Genomic DNA, 16,102 nt, shown 5'->3' on the forward strand with positions numbered 1-16,102 from the left:
ATTCGAAAATATTAAACAAATTCCTGGCTCCAGTTATATTTATAGGATATAACAATACATATTTAATTCATTTAAATCATTCCTTAAAATGCTTAATGTAATGCTCATTAATATTAATAATATTAATACTATAATCACAGAGGACCTTTTCCAGGAAGGAAGCTACCAACATAGATAACTATAATATGAACTAGGTATGGTGGACAGGAAGGAACCTGGCAAAGTCTGTTTGTTAAAATTCCTCCCTGTGTCCCATTGTCTCTGCATAGCCCAGCAATTTGTTTACCAAACATCTGCTTTTTTGCATCTCCATGTTAACTGCCTTCCTCCCTTCTGAAGTCTAAAACCACTACCCCAAACACCCTCTTTTGTTTTTAGTTGAAGATAGTATTTAAGGTGAGGGTTTCAGCCATTTTGGCAAGTTACTTAGTCTTCCTGGGTCTCTCCTATATATACATGTTATTAATTTTTGTTTGATCTTCTCCTGTTAATCTGTTTCATGTCAGTGTAAATTCTTAGACCAGCCAGAAGAACCCAGAAGGGTAGAAGAAAATTTCTTCCTCCCCAACAGCAGTAAATGCAGGAAACACAATTTTAATCTACCTAGTTAACATCACTGCTAGCATTACTAGTTTAGACTATTTCATTACTATAAAATTCAATGAATCATTCCCCTTTTTTACATTTAATTCTCCATATGTGGAGGTCCCTTAATATCAGGAAATCTTGTAATCATAAGATTATATTTAGACTTCTACCATGAGATTCAGTATCATTTTGAAGCATTTTCCTCTCAACAATTCACTGGTGTGATGTATGTAAAAAACATATGATGCTATTAATTCCATCTCAAGCTTGAAAAACAATGACAAACAAATCATTCAAACTCTCTGTGCTTTGGTATCCTCATTTTAAAAGAGCATTAATAATATTTGCCTCAAAGTGGTATTATAAAAATCAAATAAATGTTCAAAAGCCTTTTGGAAAATTACCAAGTTTCTAAGCAAGCTAAAGTACTAGTATATATCCTCAAAAAAAATTGTTTCAAAATAAACATTAAAAAAACAACTCATGGAAATCAGAAAACTGATTGGCCTTAGCACAAAATGGGAAAATGTTGGGTCATATGTAAAAAGGAGTGGGGGAGATGCTTCCAGAATGTTGGTAATACACTATTTATTGACTTTGGGCTAGTTACAAAGGTTCAATTTATGAAAATCTATTGAATTATACCTTTATGTGTACTTTTCTGATGTATAATTCAAAGAATTTTTAAATAAACAAAAAATTCATTTGGAATACTATTAGGCATTAAATAACTATGGGGAACAAATACGTTAATATCCTATCTACTTCTACATATATACCCAACAGAAGTATATTCAAGTAGTCACCCAAAGATATAGCGCAATCATCCCAAACTACCCACATGTCCATCAAGAAAAAACTTGAAAACTACCCACCAAGAGAAGAAATACAATCACAGAATGGCAAACTATATAGCACTGAGAATAAATGGACAACAATGACATGTAAGCATATGGATGAATCTCTCAAATATAATGTTAACTGAAAGAATCCAAAGACTAAAGAATACATGATGTATGATTCCAGTTTTATAAAAACAGGCAAAGCTAATCTATATAGTTAGGTGCCTGGTCTTTACCAAAGGAATGCGGGTGGGAGAACTTGGAGAATGGTAGTAACTGGAAGGCAGCATTAGAGTAAAATCTGAGGTATTGGTAATGTTCTGTTTCTTGATTAAGGTTCTGCCTACATGAGAGTGTTCAGTTTGTGGAAATTTCACTGGGCTGTAATCTTATGATATAAGTACTCTTTGTACACGTATCATACTTCATTTAAAAGTTTTTAAAATCTCATAAACATGTAAATTAAAATGCGACTCAAACATATCTCAACATAATAAAGGCCATAGATGATAAACCCACAGCCAACATCATTCTCAATGGTGAAAAGCTGAAAGCATTTCCTCTAAGATCAGGAACAAGACAAGGATGCCCACTCATGCCACTTTTATCCAAAATAGTTTTGGAAGCCCTAGACACAGAAATCAGAGAAGAAAAGGAAATAAAAGGAATTCAAATTGGAAAGGAATAAGTAAAATGGTCACTGCTTGCAAATTACATCCTATACGTAGAAAATCCAAAGCTCATCAATGAATTTGGTAAAGTTGCAGGATACAAAATTAATATACAGAAATCTGTTGCATTTCTATACACTAACAACAAAATGTGAGAAAGAGAAATTAAGAAAATAATCCCATGGACCATCACATCAAAAAGAATAAAATACCTAGGAATAGACCTACCCAAGGAGGTAAAAGACCTGTACTCTGAAGATGTTGATGAAAGAAACTGAAGACAACACAAACAGATGGAAAGATATATGGTGTTCTTGGATTATACGACTCAATATTGTTAAAATGACAATACTACCTACCCAAGGCAATCTAAAGATTCAATGCAATCCCTATCAAATTACCAATGGCATTTTTCATAGAACTGGAACAAAAAATTTTACAATTTATATGGAAACACAAAAGATCCCAAATGGCCAAATCTATCTTGAGAAAGAAGAATGAAACTGGAGGAATAAGCTGACTTCAAACTATACTACAAAGCTACAGGAATCAAAACAGTATGGTACTAGCACAAAAACAGACATATAGATCAACAGAACAGTATAGAAAGCCCAGAAATAAACCCATGCACTTAGGGTCAATTCATCTACAACAAAGGAGGCAAGAATATACAATGAAGAAAAGATAGTCTCTTCAATAAGTGGTGCTACATGTAAAAAGTTGGACAGCTACATGTAAAAGAATGAAATTAGAACATTCTCTAACACCATATACAAAAATAAACTCAAAATGGATTAAAGACCTAAATGTAAGAATGGATACTATTTTTTTTTGATGTGGCCATTTTTAAAGTCTTTACTGAATTTGTTACAATATTGCTTCTGTTCTATGTCTTGGTTTCTTGGCTGCAAGGCACATGGGATCCCAGTTCCCCAACCAGGGATCAAACCTGCATTGGAAGGTGAAGTCCCAACCACTGGACCGCCAGGGAAGTCCCTAACACTGGATACTACTGATGTAAAACTCCTACAGGAAAACACAGGCAGGACACTCTTTGACATAAATCATAGCAATATTTTTTGGATCTGTCTCCTAAGGTGAAAGAAATAAAAATAAAAGTAAACAAATGGGACCTAAGTAAACTTAAAAGCTTTTGTACAACAAAGAAAACCATTAACAAAACAAAAAGACAACCTATGGAAAGGAAGAAAATATTGGCAAATGATGAACTGACAAGGGATTAATTTCCAAAATATACAAACAGCTCATACAGCTCAATATAAAAAAAACAAACAAACAAGACAACCAAAACCATGGGCAGAAGACCTAAACAGACACTTCTCCACAGAAATTATACAGATTGCCAACAAGCACATGAAAAGATGCTCAACATTGATGATTATTAGGAAAATGCAAGTGAAAACTACAATGAGGTCAGAATAACCATCATCAGAAAGTCTACAAACAATAAATGCTAAAGAGGCTGTGGAGAAAAGGGAACCCTCCTACACTGTTGGTGAGAATGTAAATTAGGGCTTTCACTATTGAGAACAGTATGAAGTTCCTTAAAAAGCTAAAACTAGCATTACCATATGATCCTGCGATCCCACTCCTGGGCATATATCCAGAAAAGATAAAAACTCTCATTAAAAAAGATACATGCACTCCAATGTTCATAGCAGCACTATTTACAATAGCCAATATATGGAAGCAACCCAAATGTCCATCAACAGATGAATGGATAAAGCAGATGTGCTACAGATATATATATAATGGAATATTACTCAGCCATAAAAAAGAATAATGCCATTTGCTGCAACATGGATGGACCTAGAAATAATCATATTAAGTCATACAGAAAAAGAAAATTATCATATGATATCATTTATATGTGGAATCTAAAAAAATGATACCAATGAACTTATTTACAAAACAAGAAATAGAATCACAGACATAGAAAACAAACTTATGGTTACCAAAGAGGAAGTGCGTGGGGGATAAATTTGGAATTTGGAATTAACAGATACACACTACTATATATAAAATAGATAAACAAGGGCCTACTATATAGCACAGGGAACTATATTCAGTATCTTGTTATAACCTACATGAGAAAAGAATCTGAAATATATATATATATATATATTTTATATATATATGTACAATGGAATAACTTTGCTGTGCACATGAAACATTGTAAGTCAACTATACTTCAATAAAAAATTAAAATAAAAGAAAACTACAAAAAAAATGGGATTTGTCCACATGCTAGACGTCTATCCTTATCCTTTCATGGAAACCAAGTTACAGAATAAATGATGATGCCGTTAATTCAACCAACTTTAACAGTGCCTACTACCATGGGCTAGGCCCTGCTACAGATGTTAAGGACATACAGAGTAAACAAAATAGTCAAAGACCTTGTTTAATGTAGATTACACTCTAGTTGGAAAAGACGAACAACATTTTAAAAAATGAATGAATAAACAGGAAAGTATAAGGTAGCAGTAATGTATTAAAACAATTAAACAGAACATGGGGATAGAAAACAATTAGAAAATTACTTTAGATTTGGTGATAATAAAAAACTTTTCTGAAGAGGATACCTCTAAGCTGAGATGTGAATGATAAGAGAAGAAAATCATATAAAGGTTTGGGAGAGGAGCATTTCAGACAGAAGGAAGAGCACCTACCAAAACCTTCAGGTAGGAACAAGCCTGGTTTGTTCAAGGAACAGAAAGAAGATAAATGTGGTTGTAGGTTTTGAAAGTGAATTATATGCTTTACTTTACTTTTCTAAAAAATAAATTTGTTTACTCTGTGGAGAATTTTTGAAAGAATCTATTTCTTGGACTACCAAGGATTGATGAAGTTGAAGGATGAGAACAGAATCTTGATGTGATTTGGACATGGAGGGGACAGAAATTGCCAAAGCATTGGATGTCTGAGGATAAGAAAAAGAGAAGAATCAAGGATTATTCATAGGCTTTGAACCTGAACAACTACATGAATGGTGGTGTCATTTACTGAAATGCGGCAGACTCAGGGAAGAGTAGTTTGGCAAGGCTACAAGATGGTTGGGGAGACAAGAATCTAGAGTTGTTTAGAATAGTTTTAAGTTTGAGAGTCCTATCAACATACTCTCTTCTCTAATCCATCATTGCTCTAAACTCTAGTGTTAGCTTGAGTTGGCCCTGAGCAATAACCCTCAGGGATTGGACCATTCCTGTCTTCAGGAGGCTATTATTTGTACCTTGATTCCTGATTTCTACTTAATCATACAATTGTGATTCTACAGATTCTTGGTCTACCATATTTTGGATTTTAACAATTCCTTTGAAAGAGATATGAATAATTTAGTTGAAGCCTGAAACTTGTGAAGGCCGTGAAGTAAAGACAAGGTCATTCTAGCTTTCTGCTTCCTGAGAGCTACAGATCAACCAGAAATCTAATGGATTATATCAAAACCAATGACCACAATAGATAATATATGAACTTTCACAAGCATGGAATTCAAAACATTAAATACAAAATGAAAAGCAAAAAGCAAATTTTATAATAGGAAGTCAAGTCACTCTTGAAAAAAACCCTATTTTTAATAAGAGCTCAAAAATTTTTTTCATTGACACCAGAGGTCAAAGTTTTCATCATTAGAACTTACCATCGAAGAGTCTGTCAATAATGCTGTAACCAGCCCGAAGATCTGATAAAGAAAACTCATAAAACTTGGTCCAACCCTATCAAAACAAATTTTTAAAAAATTAAAGAACTACAAGCAGTGTTAAAAAATATATATGCATATATCATTGCCCTTACAATCTTAAAAAGAATGTTCAATACAGACTAAAAGAAAAAAAAGGCAACTACTGAGAATTTTTAATAAAAACAATAACACAATACCTCTAAAGTAAGAGTAATTAAAAAAGTAAATTTATTGATCTCTATAGCATGCAAAGGATTTTATAATGTCATAAATGTTTTTATCACTTAAATATGTGGCAGAAGAGTCATATATAGAAAGAACAAATTGGCGTAGTAAATCATTGAGTCTACATAGAGTGTATACATTGAGAGATTTCCTATAATTTGGTCCTTCAGAATTTTGGATTTTCTCTACAAACATGAAAACAAATATTACGAAAATTATTTAAAGGTCTAAAGGCATATAGTATTATTTTCTGTACATTTGACCCACAAAGCATTTATATTGTAACTAAATAAAATTATAAACCTACAGCTAATAGCTACTATGCTTGTATAAAAAGAACATTCAAAGACATTTATATGTGATAGAAAATAATATGAAATAATTAAAAATAATTTCTATAGGGCTTTCATCAACTATGACTAGTAATTAGTTTTATGCAATAAGTTCAAACTAAAATCTATTTAGACTTGAATAATATTCAGAAATATTGATACAAATTTAATTTATTCATTCATCATTCAAAAAGATTTATTAAGTGCACATTATATGTCAGGCTCTGGGAATAAAAGAATGAGCAAAAGCATATATAATCCCTGTTTCCATGTAGCTTTCAGTCAAATGTCAGGGGAGGGGTGGATACAATCAATTACTCAAATACACATACAATTACAAACTGTAATATGTTTAAGGAAAAGAAACATATTTGGTATATATAAGAAAGAGCTCTGACCTAATATAAAAGATAAGGGAAAGTCACCCTGGTGGGGAAAGGGTAAGAAATGACAGAAAAACAAAAGTAGATAGATAGTTAGGACAATGAAATGAAAGAATTTTTGTATTGGATTGTAATGGAGGATGAAGATGCCAAAAAGAGAGATATTAAGAATGACTTCTAAGCTCATGGCTTATTCAAATTGATGTTGGCAACATTCACTCACAGGTGGAACACTGAAAGAATACAAGGTTTGGAAAGGGATAACATGAGATCAATGAACAAAGTGTTCAACAAAAACTTACTGAGTGTCTGCTATATACTTGGCACTGTTTTTGTCAATGAAAATATAGCAGTAAACAAAAGAGGCAAAAATCTGTGCTCTTGAGAAGCTAATGTTCTAGTACTTGGATCTAGAATATGTGCATCTTCAGTCATTTTTGAGACATCTAACTAGATAGGTCAAATAAACAGTTGGATATATAAACCTAGATCTTAGTTGGTCTGAGTTGGATATAAAAATTTGGAGGTCACTAGCATTTAGATAGTTATTTTTTTTAATAATATTATAGATATTGTGAAAACAAAAAAGATTTCAGTTAACTATACCTAAGTTAAACTATACCTAAGAATTAAAAATCTGTAAGGGAGACACAGACCTTCAAGATGGCAGAGGAGTAAGACATGGAGATCACCTTCCTCTCCACAAATACATCAAAAATACATCTATATGTGAAACAACTCCTACAGAACACCTACAGAATGCTGGCAGAAGACCTCAGACTTCCCAAAAGGCAAAAAACTCCCCACATACCTGGGTAGAGTGAAGGAAAAAAGAAGAAACAGAGACAAAAGAATAGGGATGGGACCTGCACCTCTGAGAGGGAGTTGTGAAGGAGGAAAAGTTTCCACACCCTAGGGAGCCCCTTCCCTGGCAGACATGGGGGGTGGGCAGGGGAGAAGCTTCGGAGCCATGGAGGAGAGCACGGCAACAGGGGTGCAGAGGGCAAAGCAGAGAGATTCCTGCATAGAGGACTGGTGCTGACCACCACTCACCAGCCTGAGATGCTTATCTGCTAACCTGCCAGGGCAGGTGGGGGCTGGGAGCTGAGGCTTGTGCTTCAGAGGTCAAACCCCAGGGAGAGTACTGGGGTTGGCTGCATGAACACAGCCTGAGGGGGTTAGTGCGCCACAGCTAGCTGGGACAGTGTCCGGGAAAATGTCTGGACCTGCCAGAGAGGCAAGAGACCGTTGTTTTGGGGTGTGCAAGGAGAGGGGCTTCCTGCTCCAAGTGCCCACAGATGGCAGAGCACTGCCTAAGCAAGCCCGAGAGACGGGCATGAGTCGCGGCTATCATCTCAAACTGCAGAGGTGAGCAAGGACTGCTACTGCTGCCGCCACTGCCACCAAATATTCTGTGTGCAAGCGCAGGTCACTACCCACATACCCCCAGAAGCCTGTGCATCACGCCACTTCCAGGGTCCCATTATCCAGGGTCAACTTCCCTGGGAGAACACATGACGTGCCTCAGGCTGTTACAAAGTCACACAGGCCTCTACTGCTGCAGACACACCCCGCATTGCAATTGAGACTACCATACCCCTCCCTCTCCCCAGTCTGAGTGAGCAAGAGAGCCCTAATCAGACACTATTTTAACCCCCTCTTGTCTGGGCAGGGAACAGATGCCTAAGGCTGGCCTACACTCAGAGGTGGAGACAAAACCAAAGCTGAGCCCCAGGAGTTGTGCGAACAAAGAAGAGAAAGGGAAATTTCTTCATGCAGCCTTAGGAGCAGTGCATTAAATCCACGCAGTCAGCTTGGTAAACCCTGCCGGTGTGGAATACCTGAATAGACAATGAGTGTTCCCAAAACTGAGGGGGTGGACTTTGGGGGCAACTGTGAACTTGGGGTTTGCTTTCTGCATTTGATTCCTTTTTGGTTTCATGTTTATCTTAGTTTAGTTCTTAGTGTTTGTTTTCATTTGTGGGTTTGTTTATTCATTTAGTTGTTCTCTTCCTTTTTTTTGAAAGGAAATCAAGAAATCAGAAATCAAGACAGTATGGTACTGGCACAAAAACAGAAATATAGATCAATGGAACAAGACAGAAAGGCCAGAGATAAACCCACGCACATATGGTCACCTTATTTTTGACAAAGGAGGTAAGAATATACAATGGAGAAAAGACAGCCTCTTCAATAAGTGGTGCTGGAAAAACTGGACAGTTACATGTAAAAGAATGAAATTAGAACACTCCCTAACACCACACACACAAAAAAACTCAAAATGGATTAAATACCTAAATGTAAGGCCAGACACTATAAAACTCTTAGAGGAAAACACAGGCAGAACCCTCTATGACATAAATCACAGCAAGATCCTTTTTGACCCACCTCCTAGAGAAATGGAAATAAAAAGAAAAATAAAGAAATGGGACCTAATGAAACTTAAAAGCTTTTATACAGCAAAGGAAACCATACACAAGATGAAAAGGCAGCCCTCAGAATGGGAGAAAATATTTGCAAATGAAGCAACTGACAAAGGATTAATCTCCAAAATATACAAGCAGCTCATGCAGCTCAATATCAAAAGAACAAACAATCCAGTCCAATAATGAGTGGAAGACTTAAAGAGACATCTCTCCAAAGAAGATAAACAGATTGCCAACAGACACATGAAAGGATTCACAACATCACTAATCACTGGAGTAATGCAAGTCAAAACTACAATAAGTTATCACCTCACACCAGTGAGAATGGCCATCATTAAAAAATCTACACACCATAGATGCTGGAGAGCATGTGGAGGAAAGGGAACTCTCCTGCACTGTTGGAGGGAATGTAAATTGATACAGCCACTATGTAGAACAGTATGGAGGTTCCTTAAAATACTAAAAATAGAACTATCATATGAGCTAGCAATCCCACTACTGGGCATATACCCTGAGAAAACCATAATTCAAAAAGTGTCATGTAGCAAAATGTTCATTGCAGCGCTATTTACAATAGCCAGGACATGGAAGCAACCTAAGTGTCCATCAACAGATGAATGGATAAAGAAGACGTGGCACATATATACAATGGAATATTACTCAGCCAGAAAAAGGAATGAAACTGAGTTATTTGTAATGAGGTGGATGGACCTAGAGACTGTCATACAGAGTGAAGTAAGTCAGAAAGAGAAAAACAAATACCGTATGCTAACACATATATATGGAATCTAAAAAAAAAAAAAGAAAGAAAGAAAATGGTAAGAAGAACCTAGGGGCAAGATGGGAATAAAGATGCTGACCTACTAGAGAAAGGACTTGAGGATATGGGGAGGGGGAAGGGTAACCTGGGACAAAGTGAGAGAGTGGCATGGACATATATACACTACCAAATGTAAAATAGATAGGTAGTGGGAAGCAGCCGCATAGGACAGGGAGATCAGGTCGGTGCTTTGTGACCACCTAGAGGGGTGGGATAGGGAGGGTGGGAGGGACGGATATGAAAGAGGGAAGAGATATGGGGATATATGTGTATGTATAATTGATTCACTTTGTTATAAAGCAGAAACTGACACACCATTGTAAAGCAATTATACCCTAATAAACACGTTTAAAAAAAAAAAGGAGAAAAAAAAAAGAAGATATGGCACATATATACAATGAAATATTACTCAGCCATAGAAAGAAATGAAATTGAGCTATTTGTAGTGAGGTGGATGGACTTAGAGTCTGTCATGCAGAGTGAAGTAAGTCAGAAAGAGAAAAACAAATATGTATGCTAACACATATATATGGAATCAAAAAAAAGAAAAAAGGTTCTAAGAACCTAGGGGTAGGACAGGAAAAAAGACACAGACGTAGAGAATGGACTTGAGGACAAGGGGAGGGGGAAGAGTAAGCTGGGACGAAGTGAGAAAGTAGCATTGACATATATACATTACCAAATGTAAAATAGATAGCTAGTGGGAAGCAGCTGCATAGCACAGGGAGATCAGCTCGGTGCCTTGTGACCACCTAGAGGGGTGGGATAGGGAGGTCGGGAGGGAGGCTCAAGAGGGAGGGGATATGGGGATATATGTATACATACAGCTGATTCACTTTGTTATACAGCAGAAACTAACACAACATTGTAAAGCAATTATACTCCAATAAAGATGTTAAGAGAAAAAAATGTGTAAGGGATACGTACCCATCGGCAGTTAACAAAGTTCTCATAACATTTTAAATAAACTTTCTACCAACTCAAAACAAAGTCTTATTAATAAAATTTCTTATATAACTCTATTAGATCTTATTTGTGAAGAAAAATGCTCATTTCAACATTTTAAAAATACCTTAAAAATTAATCAGTATTCATAAAACTCTCAAGACTGTTGCTATCAATATTACTTAATATAGCAACTTCCAACTAAAATACTAATTCTGAAATAAGAACTATACTCTGTAAAGCACAGTTACTGATATACTGCTAGATGATTAATGATTTTTTAAAAATATGGTACAAAAATTTGAATGGTAAGTTTTGTTATTCATATCACAATTCCTGACAGAAATTATGTTGTAAATTGTGGAGAGATTCTCAGTAGCCAATCAAATCCTATTTATCTGACATGGAAATCCAGGCACTGTGTAAAGTGCTCTTATGAATGAGATTAAGCCTGTTATAAAGGTACTCACAAACTAGTAAGAATAACACAATATCAAAGAATAACAAATATAAAACAAAACTGACATTACATCAAATGCAGTATTAGAGGTACAATATACATGTGTGAAATAGGGAAGTTAACACAGCACTGCAATGAAAAACAGCAAAGGAATAATCTTTTACTAACACAGGGAATGAAAACTAAGTTGAATTAACAGTGGATCTTTACTTCTCAAAGTTGGCTGTTAAAAAAAAAAAAGCAAAACCAAATAAGGAAAAGAAGTAAAATAGAGTTTGTGGAGTTCATATCCCTATGACATGACATCTAGCAATTAATGGCATTCAATATTTTGTCTGGTTTACCTCTAAATTTATGATTTTTATCAGAGCAGAATGTTTTTTTAAATGACATTTTCAAATATTTTTGTTTGTGTGAAAATGAACTGCTATATCCTCTATGTAGAGCATTTTGGTAATATTCATGAACTTTTAAAAATACACATATCTTTTGAAGCAAACATTCTACATTTAGGAATTGGCCACCATGAACAAGTGTTAAATGAGGCAATCATAGGGATATCCATTGCAATATTTTTTGTAATAGCAAAGATTAAAGAAAATATTTATGCCCATCTAACAATACAAACTGCCTAAAAATATTTATACGGATATCATGAATACAAATCATATTTTAAAATTAGGTGTTAAATAGGTACTAATATTTAACAATCTCTAAAATGTATTGGTTAATAAAGCAAAGTACAGAACTGTATGTATAATGTGCTGCCTTTTGAATTAAAAAGAACATATGTGTGCATATAAATGCATAAAATATATTTGTGTATTTATATAATATCTCTGAAGGACATCCAAGAAATGGTGAACAGTAGGTGCCCTGGAAATACAAACTGAGTGGCAGGGGATAAGGAGGGAGGAGACTAAATCTTAATTTGCAAGCTTTTTCATAGCTTTTTAATTTATAATATGTGCATGTGTCACAATAAAAAATGAAAACTGGGCTTCCCTGGTGGCGCAGTGGTTGAGAGTCCGCCTGCCGATGCAGGGGACATGGGTTCGTGCCCCAGTCCGGGAAGATCCCACATGCCGTGGAGCGGTTGGGTCCATGAGCCATGGCCGCTGAGCCTGCGTGTCTGGAGCCTGTGCTCCGCAACGGGAGAGGCCACAACAGTGAGAGGCCCACGTACCACACACACACAAAAAAACAAACAAAAAACCCCCAAAAAACCAAAAAAAAACTAATTTTGTTTTTAAAATGTAAGTTTTGTTTTCTCATAAAAATGCATCACTATGACTATTCTTCATGTATGCATCAGGATTAACTGATACATTACCTAAGGATGAATGTCAGAGAAATTAGGGGCAAAGGCTTTAGAAGATGGTGAGCCTGCCCATTTCCAAGCTCAAGTTAATTACCATCGAGATTAACTGTCCTACTTTTGTAAAATAAAAATAATAAGCGTACCCTTTAATAAGTATAGTGTGTAAAATATATGAAACAAACATTGCTATTATTATTTACTATTTCATTGGTTTGACAAATATTTATTGATAGGCTATACCAGGCACTGTGTTAAGCACTTCTAAACATACACTATTTCATTTAATCCTCACAACAAAGGTAAATATGATCATTATTCACATTTTACAGTCAAGGGGATAAAGTAATTTACCTAAGGTCATACAGCAAGGAAATTCTAGAGTCAGGACTGAAACTCCAGAACCTATGCTCTTATTTTGATATGCAACTGAAATATAGAGAAAGGCTAAACGGTGGGCAGATGGGGAGGGCAGTTTGAGGAAAGATTATCCCAAAAGAAGTAGACAAAGTTTAAAAAAAGAGGATAGTTTCCCATCCATTTAAAGATGGAAGAATGCTGAAATTTTTGCTAAGATAGGCATTTGGCAAGAAGATCAGAGCATGGTACCAGCTAGGACTGCCATGGCCATGAAAAACTGTGCTCTACTGGTGGTTTAAAAATAAAATCTAGAGCCTACGGTGAGAAAGCTTGATGGATTAAAAGACCATAAAGAAGTCCCATGTGACTGAGGTGTAGAGAACAGATAGAAAAAAAGGGGCCTGGGAAGAGGTTGAAAAGATAGGCAAATATTTCCTTCTGGATCATGGTAAGAAATGTGCATATTTTTTCCCAAGTACAGTGGAATTCCATTTGATGGCTGTTAAGCAGAGGAGTGAAAAAATCAAAATTACATATTAGAAAAATAATTCTGGCTGCTAAATGGAAAAAGCAGGTAGAAGAGTTGGAAAAGTAATTCAGGTGAGAGGTGATGAGGCTTGAAAAGAATAGTGAGGAGAAATGTACAGATTTGAATTACATTTTAGAAGTAGAATCAACAGGATTTAAACACAAGTTGAGTAGGGAAGAAAACCATACCAAGAACAACTCCTATGCTTCTAACTTAGGGAAGTAAACAGATATCAATGCCTATTATTGAGCAGAATATACTAAAGGAAAAACAGGTATGGGAACTCGGTTTTTGAACATTTTTGAACTGGTGAGATATTAACCATAAAAATGATACCTAACAATGATGAATTATGATGGCTCACACATTGTTCTAAACACTTTAATTCAAAAACATGTGAACTAGATAACTATATACAGTCCAGAAGATTAACAGAGAAGATGGAATCAGAGATATAAATTTATAAATCATGAATCAAATTAAGAAGTAATCCTAGCTATTTATACTAAACTGTAAAAATATTCTAATATGAAAAAATGTACACCTTAGACTATATCCAAGACATGTTCTTACTTACCTGTGGAATGTAATTTCTTCTTTCTTGGCATGCAGCATGAAACCAAGCAAAACTGAAGAGAGCATGAGCTCGATGTATATTATCTTTTTTGCTAATTTGCTCAGAAGTCCAAGATTCGTAAGTACGCATTAAATTTTTCTTCAAACCTGGAGGTGACTAGAGAAAAAACAAACATATTGTTTAAAACATTACAAATAAAATAAATCAGTATTTAACATATTGAGAACATATTTTAAGGCAAAAACTTTTCACCATTACCAAGTTTGACTTAAACTATTTTATTTTATGTTACTTCAAAATGTACTAAAGAAGGTGTGGCACATATATACAATGGAATATTACTCAGCCATAAAAAGAAACGAAATTGAGTTATTTGTAGTGAGGTGGATGGGCCTAGAGTCTGTCATACAGAGTGAAGTAAGTCAGAAAAAGAAAAACAAATACCATATGCTAACACATATATATGGAATCTAAAAACAAACAAACAAACGAAAAGATTCTGAAGAACCTATGGGCAGGACAGGAATTAAGATGCAGACATAGAGAATGGACTTGAGGACACGGGGAGGGGGAAGGGTAAGCTGGGACAAAGTGAGAAAGTGGCATAGACTTATATATACTATCAAATGTAAAACAGATAGCTAGTGGGAAGCAGCCTCATAGCACAGAGAGATCAGCTCAGTGCTTTGTGACCACCTAGAGGGGTAGGATAGGGACGGTGGGAGGGAGACTCAAGAGGGAGGAGATACGGGGATATATGTATATGTACAGCTGATTCACTTTGCTATAAAGCAGAAACTAACACACCACTGTAAAGCAATTACACTTCAATAAAGATGTTAAAAAAAACCGTACAAATATAAAACTAGTTTTAAACTCCTTATACCTAATAGCTCATCTCAATTATAAATCCAAAATAGGGCGCAGTGGTTGGGAGTCCACCTGCCGGTGCAGGGGACACGGGTTCGTGCCCCGGACCGGGAGGATCCCACATGCCGCGGAGCAGCTGGGCCCGTGGGCCATGGCCGCTGAGCCTGTGTGTCCAGAGCCTGTGCTCCGTAACGGGAGAGGCCACAACAGTGAGAGGCCCGCGTACCCCCCCCCAAAAAAAACCTACACAACCAACAATATTCAAAATAACCAAATAAGTTTTACATGATCATTGAGGTGTTTTACTGAAACAAAACCATCATTTACAGTACGAATTATGATACTGATTATTATCAGGCAGGTGTTTTTGACTTCAATACGCCAGTTCTTTCTCTCCAGTACTATCTGAATTTCCATAAGGACTTCAAATTACTATTTACATGTAATGTCAACTAATCTTCCTTGAACATCAGTCCACTTTACTTAAGGTGGGTATTACCTGACATTGCTAGGCTTATAACACAAATTCAAACCCAGGAACCGAAATTGTACATTGGACTAGTACTAGTCAGAAAACACTTATCCACATGTCCAAAATCTGTTTATATTATCTTTTTTAATTATCAAAATGGAAGAAAACAATTTTTGAATTCTTGGAAAAAGACCAAAATAAATCCATTTCAAAAGTTACCTTGTTTTATAGATAGCTAGTGGGAAGCAGCCGCATAACACAGGGAGATCAGCTCAGTGCTTTGTGACCACCTGGAGGGGTGGGATAGGGAGGGTGGGAGGGAGGGAGATGCAAGAGGGAAGAGATATGGGAACATATGTATATGCATAACTGATTCACTTTGTTATAAAGCAGAAACCAACACACCATTGTAAAGCAATTATACTCCAATAAAGATTTTTTTAAAAAAAACTTACTTTGTTTTAAAAGTATTTTTTTTCCCTTCAAACTTGTTTCTAACATTAATGAAAAATTCAGAACAGTACTTTAAGAATGCCTGCCACAAAAAAATAATAATTTCCTTTGCAAACCTTTTCATTCTG

The 16,102-nt window shown here is 35.6% G+C and overlaps 1 protein-coding gene across 1 annotated transcript in view; it reads right to left on the reverse strand.

The window, feature by feature from the left end:
• LOC309964926 (cytoplasmic dynein 2 heavy chain 1-like) overlaps positions 1-16,102 on the reverse strand; it is a gene marked incomplete at both ends in the record, with an annotated part of 239,188 nt that overhangs the window by 101,251 nt on the left and 121,835 nt on the right. Inside the window, 2 exons of the mRNA XM_082844100.1 lie at positions 5,763-5,838; positions 14,180-14,335. Of these exons, the coding sequence (XP_082700226.1) occupies positions 5,763-5,838; positions 14,180-14,335 (232 nt within the window). The remainder of the gene's footprint in view (positions 1-5,762; positions 5,839-14,179; positions 14,336-16,102) is intronic.

The sequence above is a fragment of the Leucopleurus acutus genome, assembly GCF_964270905.1.
Source record: "Leucopleurus acutus genome assembly, chromosome: 8".
Lineage (NCBI taxonomy): Eukaryota > Metazoa > Chordata > Mammalia > Artiodactyla > Delphinidae > Leucopleurus > Leucopleurus acutus.